General features: G+C 35.3%; 1 protein-coding gene across 2 annotated transcripts in view; it reads left to right on the top strand.

Moving 5' to 3' along the window:
- Positions 1-21,056, top strand: part of LOC149804422 (uncharacterized) — a 60,679-nt gene that overhangs the window by 3,807 nt on the left and 35,816 nt on the right. The window contains exons 2-6 of one of the 2 annotated variants that reach the window (XM_089940165.1): positions 2,533-2,592; positions 4,109-4,351; positions 7,279-7,334; positions 9,096-9,242; positions 10,163-10,328. In XM_089940165.1, the coding sequence (XP_089796291.1) occupies positions 2,590-2,592; positions 4,109-4,351; positions 7,279-7,334; positions 9,096-9,242; positions 10,163-10,328 (615 nt within the window). In that variant the 5' untranslated portion in view covers positions 2,533-2,589. The remainder of the gene's footprint in view (positions 1-2,532; positions 2,593-4,108; positions 4,352-7,278; positions 7,335-9,095; positions 9,243-10,162; positions 10,329-21,056) is intronic. The other variant, XM_089940171.1, reaches the window with a different exon arrangement.

Genomic DNA, 21,056 nt, shown 5'->3' with positions numbered 1-21,056 from the left:
ACTCTGTCCCCAAAAGCTTCCTACGAAAAACACAAGGACGTTAGCATTTGTGTTAGCCATCTCGCTCACACTAAATCAACAATAAGTCAATCATCAGATCAAGGTTATCTACATCTTTGGTCACGCATTCGTGCACATCGAAAAACACACACGTTCTTATAAAACAACATTGCAATAAGAATGGTATCCTACTTACCATACAGAAATCACTAAATTGCGTCACATCAATATATATATTTCCTTAATCTCATTATTCTCAACAATATCACAATAATCTGATGCATTTCTGTACATTACACTCCCACAAGTGTACACAAATATTCAAATATTCATATTATTTAAATTTACACACTGCAACTATTTCCAAAGTTACAATTTAATTCGACAATTGCAAAATCTAGAATATCACATTAATGAATACACTAGTTTACTACGAAGTAACTAAATAGCGTATTACAGTATCAGTTCCGATGAGTGAGCAATCTACATAATCATAGCTCATTTCACAAGTATGCATGTAAATTAAACAATCAAAGGTAATTCTACGTACTAACAATTCTAGTAAGTAAATATACATGCTGCACTTAATTACAATGCCGTAACATTCTGCAACAATCGAGCAAATAACTCACTGACCTTTACGAAGCTTTCTGTCCTTAGAATGTACTAAGAGTTTTCCCACCAAATCACGAGTGGCTCCCTCGGAGTGAGTATATTCTGCTTTACCAGTACGACGGCTTACGAATCACTAATTCGTTATCAGTCCGAATGACTGTTAAGTTCTGTTTCGAATTGATGGCCCCACCCTTCCTCAGTTCTGATTGGATATCAATTCTACCCCCAGTCGGTCCAGCTTAACAGATGATCCTCATGCCATCTGTCACAGCTGGAGATTTACAATCGCTTTGAGGGTCCTTTGTTCGCAGAACAAAGCTTCTAACATCTATATGGTTGTTTTAACACCTAACGGGAGGTTCTTGTACAAACAAAATCGCCATAACAGTGCAGGGTCGACATACTCATTGCGCTAACCCATTCCTTTGTTCCTAACTTATGTAATCGTTGGCAGGCAAATGTGACATTTATGTTGTTTGTTCTATTGATTACTCCTAACAAATTGCACGGATTCAGATTTGTCGGTTCATTATGCATCAGCAAATCTGTGTGCAGTTTGCAGTTGGGCTCATTTTATGAGCAAGTATATTCAGTGGCTCTCTTTGTCTCTCAGTGGTTTGGACTTCACTATGGGCAAGCTGAATTTGAACTTGTTCTGGGCATCATTCAAAAGGTTTTGTAATGCCAAAGTATTAATCATACCCTGGAGATGTGAAATTAATTTAAGTACCTCTTTTACAACAAGTTTATGTACTGTGTGCCTATCTAGGGTTACTGTCACCCCTGCTCATCTCATATTCTAGATGGGACACTGCTTATCTGCCAGTCTTTATGATTTTACTACACAGTAATGATCCTTGAATTATGAACTAATGGTTGTTGTCATTACAACTGGATATTGTCTGCACTGTGTTGGTTTGTATCCTGTTTGGTATATTAAACTTGGTGGGATATGATCAGTGAACCAGACAAACTTTACAGTAGTTATCTCGGACTCTTTAATGTACCATTATTGATCATGCAAAACGCCTGAGTGATCAAGCTTTTGCTTTTTTGTTATAACTGTATATGGAAATTCCAACAGATGAAAACATAATGATGCAAAGTTAACAGTTAGCTCAAAAATGTACAAACAGTTAGCTCAAAAATGTACAAACTGTTAGCTCAAAAATGTGCAAACAGTTAACTCAAAAATGTACAAACTCAGAAGTATAAAAGAATGTTAAGATAAAGTACATAAGCACTTATGAGTCTAACTGCAAACTGCACAGACCCAGATCAGCCATTGCAAAATGTGCCAGCGGGTCTGGGTCTGTGCAGTTTGTTAGGAGTTATCAGTAATATAAACAACATTGATACTCATCTGCAGGCAAATCAGGATCTTGGTTGTTTGCAGTTTAGCTTGACTTATAAGTAAGTATTATGGTATATTGGTAATGATTGGGGAAAAAATCAGTAAAGATGGGACTTTCATTCACTAGACATTATGTTGATTTTGATATTGCCTATTGTAGTAGCAATTTTGTGTTGATTTCAGTATTGACCATGTTGGGAGACATTATGTTGTGTTGATTTTGGTATTGCCTATTGTGGAAGACATTACTATATGTTGTATTGATTTTGGTATTGACCATGGTGGGAGAGATGATTGTATCAAGAGATTTACTAAAACATCTTTGACTTCCATACTGTTTGGAACTGTGGTCTTTGAAACTGAATGGGAGATCATTGAGGCCAAACTATCATTCACAGGTTTTCTTACTTGCCTATGCTGTTTTTGACTACACTTTTAAACTTTTCAAAAGCATGATTTCCGTGTTGACAATAGCATTACATGATATTCACTTGCATCTTTTTGAAAATTGGTTAACTTCAAAAATAAAAAATTATTACTGAGAATGTTTTGTTTTTTTTTAGGTTTGGCAGGCCTGTTGCTGTCCATAACACCAGTATCAATAATCTCAGGAAATACTAATGGTATATAGTGAATAAGTTCTGAAGAGATTATGTGTTGAACTTTTAATCCAGTGTCAATCCATTGGCATTTATGTTATTGCCACTAATGATAAACTACTGGATAGAATAAATTGAGGCTTTATAAAGACTTTCATTCATGATCTAATTGGTCTCAAATGAAAATGGAACCCCTTGGACATCAATTAGGGCTGTTACTCCAGTACAGTTGGTTACATAGACATGAGATTTTCACAAGATTTCCTATGATGTCTACTGGGACATTAATGAAAATACTGCCAATCTTATGTTTAATGTAACATATTCTCAAGATACCAGTAAGTACATTACAAAATTCAGTACCATGGCCTTTGACTTTGAATCTGGCATCATGGATCAAAAATAAATTAACTTGTCTGAAAGCTGAGATATAACTATACAAGTTTCATTAAAGCTGTAAGTATTATTGGAGGGGGGGACAACAAAAATCTTGTTCATTGGATTACAACTAAATACAGTGTCTGATTATATTTCACTTACATATGTACTAGGCACTGTGTTCATAAACTCATTGAAGTACCATAAATGATTCAGTAAATTAACACCCTGTATTTAGTAACCTTATCTGTGGAAATTTGTGTACAAAACCCACTAATTTTCTTTCAATCCATGGTCTTAATCTTTGACCTTTTTAGTCCAGAATCAAGAGGCTTCTTCCGTACCGAAAGTGTAAGCCATCCATTTATGTTTGGTCCAGGTCTGTGATGTGAAACTAATGTTATTGTGGGGAAACTATAATTCTTCTTTCCATTAATAACCTTGATCTTTGAGTTTGACCTTTTGACCTCAGGTCAGATAGGCTTCTTTCTTACAGCAAGTGTAAGCCATCAACTAATCAATCTTGAAATACTGGAAATTCTTTTCACCCATTAGAGCATTGGTCCCATCAAGGGGCTGCTTTTTAGTATGTATACAATGGTGGCACTAAAGATCATTATATGGCTGGCACAGAATATTATTTTGGTGCATATATATTTATGTGGATGACACTGAACATTGTTTAGGTGCATACTGTATATATTTTTTAGGAGTGGCATTGAGTTTTATTTCGGTGCATATATTTTTTAGGAGTGACACTGAACATTATTTAGGTGCATATATATTTTTTAGGAGTGAACTGAACATTAAGTGCAAATATATTTATTAGGAGTGGCATTGAACATTATCAAGATATATAACAAGGATAGCACTGCCAATCAGGGTCATAAAATTGATGATTGCACTAAGGATTATTAGTAAGTTCTCAGCTCAGTAGAATAAATGATAAACTTGTAACTGGATGTGAAACTGTCATTGTAACTTTGAGTCTGCTGAAAAGTGATCAGTTTGTACCCTGATGTAAACTTGCCCTAGTAACTATGAGTTTCTGAAAATTGACCAGTCTGTACCCTGATATAAAAACTGCCCTGGTAACTATAAGTCTGCTAAAAAGTGATAAGGTACAAATTTTATTTTTTATTTTACAAGTTTTTGTTTTCAGGTTAGCATGGATAGTCCAGAATCTGTGTCGCAGTTCTTTGTCTGGATCTTTCGGGATGTGATTTTCTTCAGCGGTGATGTGCAGACAACAACAATAGCTGTTGCAATTACAAGTTCTCTCTGCTGTTCCATAGTGCTGGCATTTCTTCATGTTTTGGCTCGCATTTTGCCACAAGGTCAAAAGACTGCACATGACAGGAAACCTTCATATGGACTCACCTACAGCTCAACATCAGCTTCTAAAGTAAGTCCATCAGTGGCTATCATGCATTATATGTAGGTGTTTCATTCGGTCAAGTGACAAAATGTTATTCCCAGGGAAATGTATTTTTTCTTCAAAACTGAAAATGTGATGTTTTATAAGTAATAAATTCACTCATTACTCATAAAGAACACTCATTGACTTATCGCACGTCAGTAGAAGAACAAATGGGGCACTTACATGAATCCATTTTTTAGGTACAGCTGACATTGGATGCTCTCAGTAAGGTCACTAACATGGACTGATTACCCAGCTGGTTCTGGGTAGATGTAAACTAGGAAAACATTGAATATCATTCAGGTGTTATGACCACACTATCTAGTCATGTTTTATAATCTATATGTTTAAAACAAAATGTTTGGCGCATGATAGTAGATCAAATGCTGTGAACATGACTTATTGTTACCTGTCTTAGATACAATATCATAGTCTGGACCAACACCGAGATAGGTCAGTGAAGGGTCAGGAATATTAATATTAGTACTATAAGCACAATACATGTGAAAAAGTGTCAAATGGAAGCATGGAACATGTACATGGTCACAAGTTTGTAAAGTAAAATTTGGCAGAAAATGTATTGATTATAGACAAACACATGGGAAGTTTTCATATTTGAAATTGGTTATTTCTTAATGACTACCATTTATACTTGCTTATATATCAACTCGACTATAAGTCAACCACCCCATTTTATGGCTATAAAAAGCCAGTTTCTCTTTGACCATCCCATTAGTTGGGGTGTATTTTGCAGGATAGATATGAAAATAAAGACACGCCGGTCTAAGATACAATTATATTATTGAATAGAATATGTTGCAAATAAATTGAAAACTTTGTCCATCTTCATGTAATAAAATCTGAAATGGTTGACGTTATTAATCCATTTATATGATGGATTCATTAATTCAGTTATAGGTCATATACTGGTATAGAAATTGTAGTTTAGAATAATGCTCTTAACTGTATCCCATAATATGTTAATTTCACATGTCTTGCAAATAAGCAGTAAAACTTAAGTCAACTTTTTGTGATCCACAGTATCCTATAGATGACACTATCTAATGTCATCTGGTACAGAATCCAAGAATTCATGCTTATAGTCAGAAAGAGGTCTGAAATCCTTCGTCACTGTCTAGTCATTGTAATCTGGTCATCGTTAATATTGACCAGTTTCATTTCTTGAGCTTTACTGTCTTATGCAGGTGCTTGTAGACTTAGCTTGGGCTCTGTAAGTAATACTTTGATGATACAGTATGTGATATCTATTAAAGGCTACAGCTGAACGCTTGCCAGTATGTGAACACAGTCATTGTACAGCCAACTATTTCAAGTCCGACAAGATCACAAACTACCCAAGGCTAGAGTTATGGCTTGAAAATCAGTGAATCCCAGATATATATAAATATTAGGATTAAAATGTAACTGATAAAATGAAAAATATTTTTGCCATGTTTGTTAAAGCTTGCATTGAGTAGGAAATATTCACATTATCACATCTGTGTGGAAAAACATGAGATTGACATTGACTACAAGTTGGATATGACAGACTCTGACAGTTGAAATAAAGGATTAATAGATGAAGGAAACTTGGCAACTACACAATACATGATTGCAGTACATATCAACCCTAAATAAAGGATATGATATATGTACTGTAGTGAGATCATAGGGCATAAAAATAATTTGCAGAACATAAAGTGTTACTAATTGAATATAACTCTTGTCTCTCTCAGCTTTAGGTCTACTGGTCAAATACCAGAAGAGCATATGGAATGATCTGTTGACCAACAGTTGTCATCCATATGTTTGTCAGCAAAGTTTGTTATGACTACTATTCTTAAACTGCATGGAAAATTGCCATGAAACTTTACACACAACCAGTATGGCCGTCACATTGGTCCTCTTGAATACCTTGTTTATGCTATTCCTTCTGAATGGATGGTCATATTAACATGGTACTTTCACCGAAAAACCTCGCATGGGTCTAATTGGTCCTGAATGAAAATGGTGCTGATCTGATATTCAATATGGCCACCATAGTGGCCATCTTTAAAATCATATTATTGCTATTCCTCCTTAACAGGAAGTTATATTAACATGGGGTTTTAACCAGCTGACTTCTTTTGATGCCTGGTTAGTCCTAATCGAAAATGGTGTTGATCTGATGTCAAATATGGCCACCATCTTGGCCATCTTGAAGATCTTCTAAATGGATGGTTGTATCAACCTGGAGTTTACACTACAAAACTTCTTTTGTTGTCTAGTTGATCCTGAATGAAATAAATGTTGATCTGATGGCTAGTATTACTACCAGAGTGGCCTTCTTTAAAGTGTTGTCACTAATCCTCCTCATTGACTGGTCATATTGACATGTGATTTTTGCTTAAAGACTTGTTATGATGTCTACTTGGTCCTCAGTGATAATGGTGCTGATCTGATGTCAAATATGGCCACCACAGTGGTCTTCTTTACAATCTGGTTATCTCTACTTTTCCTGAATGAAATGTAATATTGCCATGGAGTTTTCACCAGAAGACTTGTGGTCTATGGTTTGTCATAAACAAAAATGGTGTCAATCTGATTTCCAATATCGCCTACTAATGGTCATCTTTAAAATATTTTTATCATTATTCATTAATAGATGGTTGTATCAACATGGAGATTTTACTAAACAACTTTTTATGATGTCCAGTTGGTGACATTCAGAGATTCAGTATGCCTGCCACATCAGCCATCTTGAAAATCTTGTTAGTGGCATCCTTCATATATCCCATGTAATGGACATCCACCATCCATAATGTTCACTTAGTCCTTTGATGCTCATTTGTTGAAAACCACCCCACTTGTAAAGATTACCATAAAAACTATTCCTTTCAGTTAAAGGACTGTTGTCTTGTCTCCTTTTTCAGAAAACAGGCCAGTCTCTTGTGATCTCCTATGAAAAAGTGGAAGTACCTTGTGTGAAGTACGTATTTCTTACACTAATATCAATACAATGTGAAATTAATGCAACAGTTTCTTAAGGGTTCATGCCTGGTTGTTTTATTTGAAACAGTAACTTTAAAGCAGTACTAGTAGCTTTGTTTGGCATATGTTTAATTAAGCACATGGATGTAATTGATTGCATATTAGCAGTTTTAAGTAACAGGTTTTTATATCCTTGGTATGCACAGTAATACAAGGAATATACCTATTGTTGTGTACATTTGTGTCCATAATCTGTCTGTATGTCTGTCCATAAACATCTGGAGCATAACTCTGTTCATGAAACTTGTCTTATGCCAGTAGTCCAAATGTCATCAGAGTCAGTATTTTTTATTTTTGCCCATTTGTCTTTCCATCCATCCATTGTCCACACTTTTGTTTCCAGGGTAAAACTCCAGAACCATTCAATGTCTTAAACCAAAATTTAGTTGTATATAGGTGCCTTTTATACTCCAGATTTTATGTATTAAATATTTTGTATGTTATGATGGAAACAAATTGTAGTATAAGTAACATTTAAATTGAGAGTCTTTGAGCATAGGGCACTGGTTTAGTGTTTGAGCATAGGATACTAGAATAAGGAGTATAAGTATGGAGAGTGCTGGAGCATTGGGTTCTAGAATAAGTAGTATAAATATGGAGCGAGCATAGGGTACTAAAATAAGCAGTATAAGTATGGAGAATGCTGGAGCTTAGAGTACTAAAATGAGTATAATAAATATGGAGGGTGCTGGAACATAGGGTTCTAGAATATGTAGTATAAATATGGATAGTGCTGGATCATAGGGTACTAAAATAAGTAGTATAAGAATGGAGAGTGCTGGAGTATCAGGTTCTAGAATAAGTAGTATAATTATGGAGAGTGCTGGAGCATAGGGTACTAAAATAAGTAGTATAAGTATGGAGAGTGCTGGAGCATATGGTACTAGAATAAGTAACATAAATGTGGAGAGTGCTAGGTTACTAAAATAGATAGTATAAATATGGAAAGTGCTGGAGCATAGGGGTCAAGAATAAGTAGTATAACAGTGGGAAGTGTTGGACTTTGTGGTGCTTTCAGTGGGAGTGCTTACATAAGCAGGGTGACATGGCGTCTATTGATGATGTTTGCTTATTCATCTTTATTCAGCCATGTATATCCTGTCATATTCAGAAAAATGGCATTAAACTCATAACCAACCAACAAAACAAATAAATGAAAGCTTTAGAGACTTAAAAATATAGGAAACCTGAATAATTCCTTGTTCATTATAGATACTAGACATAAATATATATATTGAATCAAAAGTACATAAATTCCATGTCAGTTCCAATTTAGTTAGGAAGACTTTTTTTTCTGGCTTCAGGACATTTTACTTTAGAACAGTAAAAACATGTTCTTATTCTAGTCTAATGAAAAATAAGTAAATAGTAACAAAGTGGCCGAGTGGTCTTAAAGCGCTCTTCGTTACGGATCACTGCCATCTCACCTCTGTCTGCGTGGGTTCGAGTCTCGGATTCGGCTAATGTGGATATGTGAGAAAGCTTGCCAGTAGCTTCTTATGGGTCGGTGGTTCTTTCCGGGGTTTTCCTGGGTTCTTCCTCCACCATTAATACTGGCCGCCATGTATAGCCTATCGCGTGCTGAAAAATGGCATTAAAACCTACAACAACAACAACAACAAAGTGATCTACCGACTCTAATGGTCCATTTTATTTACTGTAGTTGACAACATGATACCACATGTCATCATTTATTCAGGTGTGGAGGCTACTATGCAGACTTTGGATGTCGTTTTGTCACCTGTAAGTACTGTTGTTTCTGCCCTGGATCATGTCATGTTCATAAGGAAACAGTCAACAGTAAGCCATATGAGACAGCCAGGAAAGTGAGAAAAATTGATTTCAGGTGATATTTTGTCTTTATGAATTTCATATATGAATAATGAGAAAAGTCACAAGCATATATTTTTAGGGAGCCTTTTTCAACTGAGATTATCTCCATTTTCCACTTTTCCATATAAATACTTGTTTTTTTTTTTTATTACCTTGAAAAGTATGCAATTGGAGTATACACAGGGTTCCCAGGCAGAATGGAAGGTATGGAAAAGCTTGGATTAGAATAAGAATAGATTAGTTCCCAGTCAGTGAAAGCATTGTGTTTGTGCAAAAACCAGTGTATAGCTGAGAATTTTCATAAGCTGATAGATCATTTACATACAAAAACACCTTTAAAAATCATAATTACTCATCACATTACTTAATATTTTTAAAGTTACAGAACTCATTGAACATCCACTGTTTAATGCATCTCTTAGTCAGCACCATGTCCATTCAGTTAAATCACATATTTTTGAAACTGTACAAATGACTTTTAAAGATTAATGTCATAATTATTCTTTCCTTGATTGTGCAACCAGTTAAAGCCAAAACATGTGTATAATTCCTTCATGACAAAATAGAGTGGCAAAAGTATACTGCATAAACAGGAAATTTCTGGCCAAGGTTACATGGGTACAATTTAAAACCATTTTATGACATGATTAACCTTTTGTGTAATGTTCTTTATGGGAAGTTGCTATTTCCAAGCATGGAAAATCTTATTTCCAAAGGTGTTTGTATCAGTGAAAGTGAAAATCAAACTAACACTTAAAAGCTTTATAACATTTGCCTTACTTGTTAAACTTTGCATGTGGGTCGTTTGGTAATATAACAATATGATATGTTCCCAGTTCAAATCACTGTATTCTGAGTTTCTATTATTATTGTTTTTTGTCTTCTTTCTTAAAATGTGCCACAAGGAAATCAATGATAATGTTATATTTCCAGTCATTGTGGAATGGAGCAGTGCCCCCAGAGACTAGGATTTATGGGTGCTCAGCTGACATGTCTTAATCTGTCGGAGAACAATCTTGCCACCCTCCCAGCCGAAATTGGGTGTCTCAGAGGACTGCAGAAACTCTCCCTGAGAAACAACACCCTGGAAACACTACCTGTAATTGAATTATGTCACAATCATGTAGGAAATTGTTATACAGACCTGCCAACCCTCATGATTTTGGTGTGAATTTCACAACTTTCGATAGCTATTCACGGGTTCACACCACACGCAAACAAAATCACAAATTTTCGAATTCTCAATTGGCTTTAATCAGGAATAAAATGTCTTTATTCCGTTAAGTGCTAGTCAAAATAGCAGCAATGGTCACTGATGCCAATAACAGTCCTGTATTTGCTAGTTGTGATGTTAGCAGAACTATATCCTATTGGTACAGTTTGTCCCAGAGGCGTAGCTATGATATTTTGCGCCCGGGGACGAACTATAATATTGGCGCCCCAGCCCCCTCCCCGTTTAATCACATTTTTGAATATTACCCTTGTTTACTTATTATAATGTAACGTTGTAAGCCTCATTTTGGCGCCCCTGTACCTTGGCGCCCGGGGACATATGTACCCCCTGCCCCCCCCCCCCCCCCCCCAGCTACGCCTCTGGTTTGTCCAGTAGTAGGCATTATAAAGTATATAATCAATATTTAGAACAGAAGTTTTACAAATGCTTGTGAACAAAACCAGGGCCCAACTGATTATTTGTAAAGTGGCCCATGTACATACTTGTAGCAACTGTAACTTTTTCAAACAAACACTAAATGAAAACAGCTTTTTCAAGTGGGGGAATTTTTTAGATATTCAAAGATTAGCATATATCATAATTTGCTTGAGTTCATATTTTGCCACACATGCACCAACACCACTAATTGTTAATTGTTCGACACTTCATCTTCTGGATTAATACCGTTTCATAATTAAGCTACAATACAGTTAAACTGTTTTCACCTCCAAGGGAAAAGATATGTATTCCACAAAAAGTGAAGTACAGATTGGAGTACACCAAAAATTGGCCCTATATTCAGCCATGAAACATCGATGGACATTATGCTTTTCACACAGTAGTGTGCCGTGAATTTTAGAATTGGGAATGTACACAGGGGCTCGTATCAGTGCTTGCAATTTACCTGTCATACATGTACTATATAATAATGTATACATGGGCATGTGGCAGAACGATGTGAAACAGCACACTGCTAGCAAATAGCATTTAGATATTGGGAAAATTAAGAGCACCCACAGCAAATTTCAGCTCAGAAGATCTTGAAGACACCTACTCAAGTCCTGCAAGCTACTAATACTGAAGCATTGTTTTTGAATTTTCTTCTTGATTATAACCTGTCTTTCTCAGTTGGAGATCAGCAGCAGTGACAGTGAAAGAGTATTTCCTATTGTAAGGAAAAATAAGACAGACTTTAGTGCCTCCTTAGGTGCTGAAAATTTGCAACACTTTTAGTCATCAAGATTAAACAGCAGGCAAGAAGCCTGAGCTGTTTTGAAAACAAATTTGCCATAGACTGATTGAGGAAGTCTGACCAGCATCATATTATGACAAATAGTGTGAAGTTTGTATATGTCAGTAAATTTGATTGAAATAAATTTGTACTTGTAATCAGTGTAAATAATATAGTTTAGTTTTATTTTGGGATTTTCATGCAATGCAGTACTGACCATCAAAACTGACCGTCAAAGTTGATGGAACTAGTGTCACAGTATAATTTTTCACTAATTGTGTTCAAAATTCATGAATTTTTATTTTTATCCCTCTTTTCACTAATTGCGAGTCTGGAGGGTTGGCAGCTCTGGTTATACACAGTTTTCATACCTTATGCTTAACAAAATAAAAGTATTGATTTTTGTTCCTAAATTTGAAAGAAGTCGTGTATTTGTACAATTAACATGTTCTGTCCAACCTGCATGGTACATGCATTTTGGGTCAAGGTGTGCAGAAAAACTGGATGCCTTTAACCTGCTTTTCTTGATTGCTCAATATTGCTAGAATTTTGTTACAGCTTTTGCAGGATCTACAGAGGCTAGACTTAGATTTTCACTGTTCTAAGACAGCATCCTATGGACCATCAGTAATTAGCCCTAAACCCTTATTGTTCTAAAACTTTTCAAAAAATTAAATTCAGATATTGTACATTTTACCGAACAGATGATAAAAAAAGTGATGTGAACAAAATAAAAATTGTGTTATAAAGGTTCAAAAGATAATGTGAAATATGGTAATAATAATACTCAGTAAGATTTGATATTGCAAGGTTTTATTCATTTTACTGGAAATCCTGTTTTCTCACCTGTACCCCAATTTTCTTGTTAGGACCTCCCAACTTAGGGTCCTAACCTTTCAGTATCAAAGACCAATACAGTGCTGTGATTGCTTAACATTTTTATAGAGGCTTGGTTACAATGCCAAGTCATCATTAGAGCATTGTGGGTACATCCTGGGATGAGCATTTGATTCATACTAAACCCGTTATGCCAGCCTCTGTTCATCTTCTTTATTCTGACTTTCTTTATCAGATACATTACTTTATCACATTACATTAAAATACCATTCTTTGCTTCCTCTGGAAAATGTAGGTAAAGGGAAGCAACTCTTAGTTTAACTCCTTTTTGCCTGCATGTTGGCTACTCTTAAAACCAGCTTAAATCTATTTTCGCTTTTTCTGTCATGCTATAAAGATGTCTTCCATAGTATCTGTTTGTGGTTGAATCTTATATTTCAATTTAAAATCATCCATTATTTTTGTTATCAGTGGTATAGTAAGTTAAAATGTTTTATATGGTGCATGTGACATTTTTATCATTTTTGGTGAATATGTGTGGTGTGTGCGTTGTGTGTATCTCTGGTGAAGTTGAACATTACTGATGAAATTCATATGACAATAACAAAAAGTATGATAATTGCACATATATCCATGAAGACTGAGAATATCGCCACAAAATACTATCTCTGTGAATACAGTTGAATCAATGGTTTATCTGATGGTTGATGTCAAAATGCCCTCTCCACTTTTCATGAGGAAAATATGTCATCAGAATATACTGTGCCCATTCATACAGTAGACTCTGTGATGAGATGTCCTCTCCAGATCCCATGCAGATGTAGAGACAGTGCCAGAACATACTGTTTCTATAAATACAGAAGAAAGCACAGGCACTTTCAGTAAGGCCTTTTTGAATTGCATATAATCATTATGATTCAGAAGGCTTTGTTGTCGATATGCAGACAAGTAGAAATGGCATTTATATATTGTAGTCCCACTGGCGATAAGCTCAGGAACCCACCAATATGGCATGATGGCTCACAAACATATATGATAATGCCTAGGTGGCATGAGGGCTCGCATTCATTTGCCCCAACTGTGTATGAAAATATTAAAAGTCAAGTCAGATGTAAAGATTTGCAATTTGGCCAGTATGGTATAGACATGTGAGCTGCATACATGCCAACCATCCCACTTTTTTTCTCACTTAATTAAATCTTACATTGGCCTGTATATGGATTATGTTATCTTGGTACATTCAACAAAATTAACAGTAAAGAAATAAAATGTTGATGTTTTTATTATCATCTCCTTAATACCACACATGTAAATTTAAGAGTACTTTTTAAAAAAAAAGAAGACTGCTGCATAAGAAAAGCATAACAGTACATTTATCTATTGTAGACCTACATGTATTTTTCATATTTTCAGTTTATAGCAGCTGTACAAGATAAGATACATTTCCAAGAAATCAGACAGGTTTCTTCAATCTGAAAATTTGTCTCACAGTTTAATTATATTTTGATAATACAGTGTGACCCTGCTGTAGCATGCTCCATTATAACACTAATTCGGATATAACACATTAGTGGTGTGGCTCCCGAAATTTCATATACATTTGAAAATCTTTCTTAAAAGTATGAAAAAAAACATAAAAAGTTTATTATCATTTTGGGAAAGAGACCGCGTATGAATAATGCACAATGATCTTGGTGTGACTCCTGACATTTTAAATGTATTTGTCTTGTACATGAAAAAAATTTTTTTTTTCTTCTTAAAAGTATGAAAAATAACGTGTAAAAAGTTTATTCTGAGATCGTGTAGGGCTTCACCAATGTCACAAACTTGGATGTTTTTCCTTATTGGCAGCAAATATACCATCTGGCGATTTTTTTTATTGACGACATTGTTGGCTGTTTAAACTTATATATAGAACCATTGGTTGGGAGTGGAGAAATTCAGAGGCCCGTGAAAGAAAGCCACAAACTTGATATAAAATGCACTGAAATTTATCTATTGTTACATAAACAAATACTGCTTCGGTAGCCTAGTGGTTAGAGCGTCCGCCTCAGATATGGGAGGTCGTGGGTTCAATCCCTGGCCAAGTCATACCAAAGACTTATAAAAATGGTACTAACAGCTGCCTTGCTAGGCGCTCAGCATTAAGAGGTTTGTGGTAGGACTGGTCTGCCTGGCGTCAGGATAATGTGACTGGGTGGGACATCATGCTACATGTCTGCGGCATGATGCCCGAGTGCTAGACATTTCTATACTGAAAAGTAAATGTGCTTCGTCATTTGTTACATGATTGTCCTGTTTTTCCACTGAATTCAGACCTATATAACCTGTGACAAAATTATTGAATATTTTAAATCTCTGTGTGTGCATATTTGCGACTCACTTGTATTGTGAATTCATTGTATGTGATGAGATTCGCTGGTGAGTACATGGTGTTGATACTCTATTCGTGCTATACATTAGACATGTCTATATAAACAGTATACATGTATATGTACCAATTCGTGGTTCTCTAAATAAAGTAAGATATTATATATGCCTTCTCTGTTTTCACTACAGGTGTATTTCTCATTTAATATGCATCGATTTAAGATGGTAACTGTGCCGATGAAGCACATATTTTGACCTTTCCTCCCCCTCCCCACACATATTTGTTGGGGTACATGCATCATTTTCTTAACTAACTGACTGACCTCGTTGCTTATAACACAGTTAGGTCTATAACACTGTCAGGTTCCATGGCTCCCAACTACTTGTTATAGCTGGGTCACACTGTATATTTTGGTAGCAGATCAGTCTATACTTTTATAAAGATGTCACCAGATGTTCAGCAAAACAGACTTTATCAATGTGACTCATGGATGTTATATGACTGAAATATGTTAGAGGAGAGGGATTAGAAAAAGGACAGATTCGTAGTACTTTACAGATAGGACAGATTCATAGTACTTTACAGATAGGACAGATTCACAGTACTTTACAGATAGGACAGATTCATAGTACTTTACAGATAGGACAGATTCATAGTACTTTACAGATAGGACATATTCACAGTACTTGACAGATAGGACAGATTCACAGTACTTGACAGATAGGACAGATTCACAGTACTTTGCAGATAGGACAGATTCACATTACTTTACAGATAGGATAGATTCACAGTACTTTACAGATAGGACAGATTCATAGTACTTTACAGATAGGACAAATTCACAGTACTTTATAGATAGGACAGATTCATAGTACTTTACAGATAGGACAGATTCATAGTACTTTATAGATAGGACAGATTCACAGTACTTTACAGATAGGACAGATTCATAGTACTTTACAGATAGGACATATTCACAGTACTTGACAGATAGGACAGATTCACAGTACTTGACAGATAGGACAGATTCACAGTACTTTGCAGATAGGACAGATTCACATTACAGATAGGATAGATTCACAGTACTTTACAGATAGGACAGATTCATAGTACTTTACAGATAGGACAAATTCACAGTACTTTATAGATAGGACAGATTCATAGTACTTTACAGATAGGACAGATTCATAGTACTTTATAGATAGGACAGATTCACAGTACTTTACAGATAGGACAGATTCACAGTACTTTACAGATAGGACAGATTCACAGTACTTTACAGATAGGACATATAGTATTTTACAGATAGGACAGATTCACAGTACTTTACAGATAGGACAGATTCGCAGTACTTTACAGATAGGACATATTCATAGTATTTTACAGATGGGACAGATTCACAATACTTTACAGATAGGACAGATTCACAGTACTTTACAGATAGGACAAATTCATAGTACTTTACAGATAGGACAGATTCGCAGTACTTTACAGATAGGACAGATTCATAGTACTTTACAGATAGGACAGATTCACAGTACTTTACAGATAGGACAAATTCACAGTACTTTATAGATAGGACAGATTCACAGTACTTTACAGATAGGACAGATTCACAGTACTTTACAGATAGGACAAATTCACAGTACTTTACAGATAGAGCAGATTCACAGTACTTTACAGATAGGACAGATTCACAGTACTTTACAGATAGGACAGATTCATAGTACTTTACAGATAGGACAGATTCACAGTACTTTACAGATAGGACAAATTCATAGTACTTTACAGATAGTACTTTACAGATAGGACAGATTCATAGTACTTTACAGATAGGACAGATTCACAGTACTTTACAGATAGGACAGATTCACAGTACTTTACAGATAGGACAAATTCATAGTACTTTACAGATAGGACAGATTCATAGTACTTTACAGATAGGACAGATTCATAGTACTTTACAGATAGGATAGATTCACAGTACTTTACAGATAGGACATATAGTATTTTACAGATAGGACAGATTCACAGTACTTTACAGATAGGACAGATTCGCAGTACTTTACAGATAGGACAGATTCACAGTACTTTACAGATAGGACAGATTCACAGTACTTTACAGATAGGACAAATTCATAGTACTTTACAGATAGGACAGATTCACAGTACTTTACAGATAGGACAGATTCATAGTACTTTACAGATAGGACATATAGTATTTTACAGATAGAACAGATTCACAGTACTTTACAGATAGGACAGATTCACAGTACTTTACAGATAGGACATATAGTATTTTACAGATAGGACAGATTCACAGTACTTTACAGATAGGACAGATTCGCAGTACTTTACAGATAGGACATATTCATAGTATTTTACAGATGGGACAGATTCACAATACTTTACAGATAGGACAGATTCACAGTACTTTACAGATAGGACATATTCATAGTACTTTACAGATAGGACAGATTCACATTACTTTACAGATAGGATAGATTCACAGTACTTTACAGATAGGACAGATTCACAGTACTTTACAGATAGGACAAATTCATAGTACTTTACAGATAGGACAGATTCACAGTACTTTACAGATAGGACAGATTCATAGTACTTTACAGATAGGATAGATTCACAGTACTTTACAGATAGGACAGATTCACAGTACTTTACAGATAGGACAAATTCATAGTACTTTACAGATAGGACAGATTCACAGTACTTTACAGATAGGACAGATTCACAGTACTTTACAGATAGGACAGATTCACAGTACTTTACAGATAGGACATATAGTATTTTACAGATAGGACAGATTCACAGTACTTTACAGATAGGACAGATTCGCAGTACTTTACAGATAGGACATATTCATAGTATTTTACAGATGGGACAGATTCACAATACTTTACAGATAGGACAGATTCACAGTACTTTACAGATAGGACATATTCATAGTACTTTACAGATAGGATAGATTCACAGTACTTTACAGATAGGACAGATTCACAGTACTTTACAGATAGGACAAATTCATAGTACTTTACAGATAGGACAGATTCATAGTACTTTACAGATAGGATGGATTCACAGTACTTTACAGATAGGACAGATTCACAGTACTTTACAGATAGGACAAATTCATAGTACTTTACAGATAGGACAGATTCACAGTACTTTACAGATAGGACAGATTCACAGTACTTTACAGATAGGACAAATTCATAGTACTTTACAGATAGGACAGATTCATAGTACTTTACAGATAGGATAGATTCACAGTACTTTACAGATAGGACAGATTCACAGTACTTTACAGATAGGACAAATTCATAGTACTTTACAGATAGGACAGATTCACAGTACTTTACAGATAGGACAGATTCACAGTACTTTACAGATAGGACATATAGTATTTTACAGATAGGACAGATTCACAGTACTTTACAGATAGGACAGATTCGCAGTACTTTACAGATAGGACATATTCATAGTATTTTACAGATGGGACAGATTCACAATACTTTACAGATAGGACAGATTCACAGTACTTTACAGATAGGACATATTCATAGTACTTTACAGATAGGACAGATTCACAATACTTTACAGATAGGACAGATTCACAGTACTTTACAGATAGGACAGATTCACAGTACTTTACAGATAGGACAGATTCATAGTACTTTACAGATAGGATAGATTCACAGTACTTTACAGATAGGACAGATTCATAGTACTTTACAGATAGGACATATAGTATTTTACAGATAGAACAGATTCACAGTACTTTACAGATAGGACAGATTCACAGTACTTTACAGATAGGACATATAGTATTTTACAGATAGGACAGATTCACAGTACTTTACAGATAGGACAGATTCGCAGTACTTTACAGATAGGACATATTCATAGTATTTTACAGATGGGACAGATTCACAATACTTTACAGATAGGACAGATTCACAGTACTTTACAGATAGGACATATTCATAGTATTTTACAGATAGGACAGATTCATAGTACTTTACAGATTTAAAAAGAAAAATATGAGAGGGATGTGCACATAATACATCATTCATATTGATCACATCGTCATGCTTACTGCAGAGTTTGTGGACTTGACTTTATGATCATTCAGCAAAAGTTAGACTTGTATACAAATTAAAGTGAGTGTTGTATATAAATAATTTGTCAGCATGTTTTGTTGTTTGTATTATGGTACTAATCCACATGGATTTGGCCCATTTTTGACAAGAATTTGAACCAGCTGTGGATCCAGAATAGTAAAAGTAAATGTCTTGGCAGAGGTGGTGACATTCCTGCATGATAACACATAAACGTAAGTTTGGCTTCTGGTTCACAACCTTACATCATGGTCCATCTAGGTATGGTATTAGTCTAATGGACTTTAATATTTAAAGATCTTAAGAAATCAGTTAAAAGTCAGTAAATAATGTATGTTTGTAGCAGTTAAGTCAACATGAGTACTCAAAATTGAGTGCAACAATGAAGAATGAGAGTTGCCTCCCATTTACATCATAGCAAGGTATATACATCGTAAGCAGACATGAACAAACGAAGGTTTCATAAAATTAATTAAACTCGCAAAAAACACCAAACCTGAACCCATCAGTGCATTTGTACTGGATTATTCCTCTGCACATTTGATTTTAAACATTAGTATAAACTACGTCGCTGATATCACCAAGCAAATGACCAAGTACAATTCAATGTTGTCTTTACTAATGAATGTATTTGATTGTTGCACAATCTTGAGACAGTGCTTCCAGACTGAAAAAAAAGACAAAAGACAAAATAAGTTGCATTAAATTCGGCTTGCAGTTTATTTTTTAAATAAATCACTGATGGTTTTGATGGACAAGCCATCAGAATTAGCCAAGGCAAACACGCAGACGGTGTCTGTTGTATATGCTTTTACCAAACAGTCTCTTCCCATATGTTGCTGTTTATGTCATCATCTTTTGTGCATTATAAATGGCTGGAGATAATTAATTTGTATCATGGTGTGAGTGGATCTCAACAGTTGTCAACATACAGACACTTGATCAAATGAATAATTAATTTTTCATCCTCTTTGAGGTGCCCTGCGTGGCAGAATGATAGAGAGCACCTACCTTTACTGATCACTGCCATTTCACCTCCGTCTACATGGGTTAGAATCTTGGGCTTGGTCAGTGTGGTTATGTGAGAAAGCTTGCCAGTAGTTTCTTGTGGGTTGGTGATTCTTACCAGGTTTTCCAGGGTTTTTCCTCCACCAGTTCTGACTGCCCTTTATAACCTATCGTATGCTGAAACATGGTGTTACAACAACAACATCCTATCGATCTCACAATGTTCTTGATGCCTGAATCATTCGTCATGAGACTAAACATTCCTGTGTAAATGGTTATGCAATCAAACCTGTTCCATTGGTTATCATTGTACGGTGGTCACCTGGTCATGATAGCCATTCTAATTTCCCTCACAGCAAATTTTCTGTATAAAAGTCATGTATATAACAGTTACTTGCTTTCCACAGTCAGTGGCCAGGTGTTTCCTAATGAGATAATCATTTCTCCTTTAAGTGCTCTCTGGAGTGAATCAACAGTGACTTCTTTATGTATGCCAGTTTAACTTTGATGTTGTGAGGAAAGTATTATATAGATAAAGGAGTAGCATACGGGTTAATTATCCATTTCTTATCGCACACTTACTCTATGTACTCCAGTTACATGGTCAGTGTAACTCCAAAAATTGACAATATCAAATTCAAAAGTGATGTTTTTATCATTGCAGACACAGGGTTGAAGCAGGTTATGGTCGTAAAAGTAGCCTTTTAAAACATGTATTGTTTAAAATCTTGAATTCTTTATGTCTGATGAAAAAGTTAATCTGTGGTGAAAAAGGTATGACTTTCTTTAGGTTCAGGGATCTTTCATTGTTTACAAAACTTGTCTGTGAAGTTTTGGTTAATGTGTTATGAATTAAGTGGTCAGTTCCCCAAGCTTTTCATTCCTGATATATCAGAGGCCTCTCATTAAAACCGACTTTTTTATTTCTGCATGCTGAGCAATTGGTTAACCCAGATATCATTTTTTAGTGTGAACACCTGTTCCTAAGCCTCTCTCTGCCAATTAGAGAGTCTGTCACCTGTTTCACA

Source organism: Sinohyriopsis cumingii, chromosome 2 (genome assembly GCF_028554795.1).
Source record: "Sinohyriopsis cumingii isolate HCF-2022 chromosome 2, ASM2855479v2, whole genome shotgun sequence".
In the NCBI taxonomy this organism is placed as follows: domain Eukaryota; kingdom Metazoa; phylum Mollusca; class Bivalvia; order Unionida; family Unionidae; genus Sinohyriopsis; species Sinohyriopsis cumingii.
This window is presented reverse-complemented; position numbering and strand designations above follow the sequence as displayed.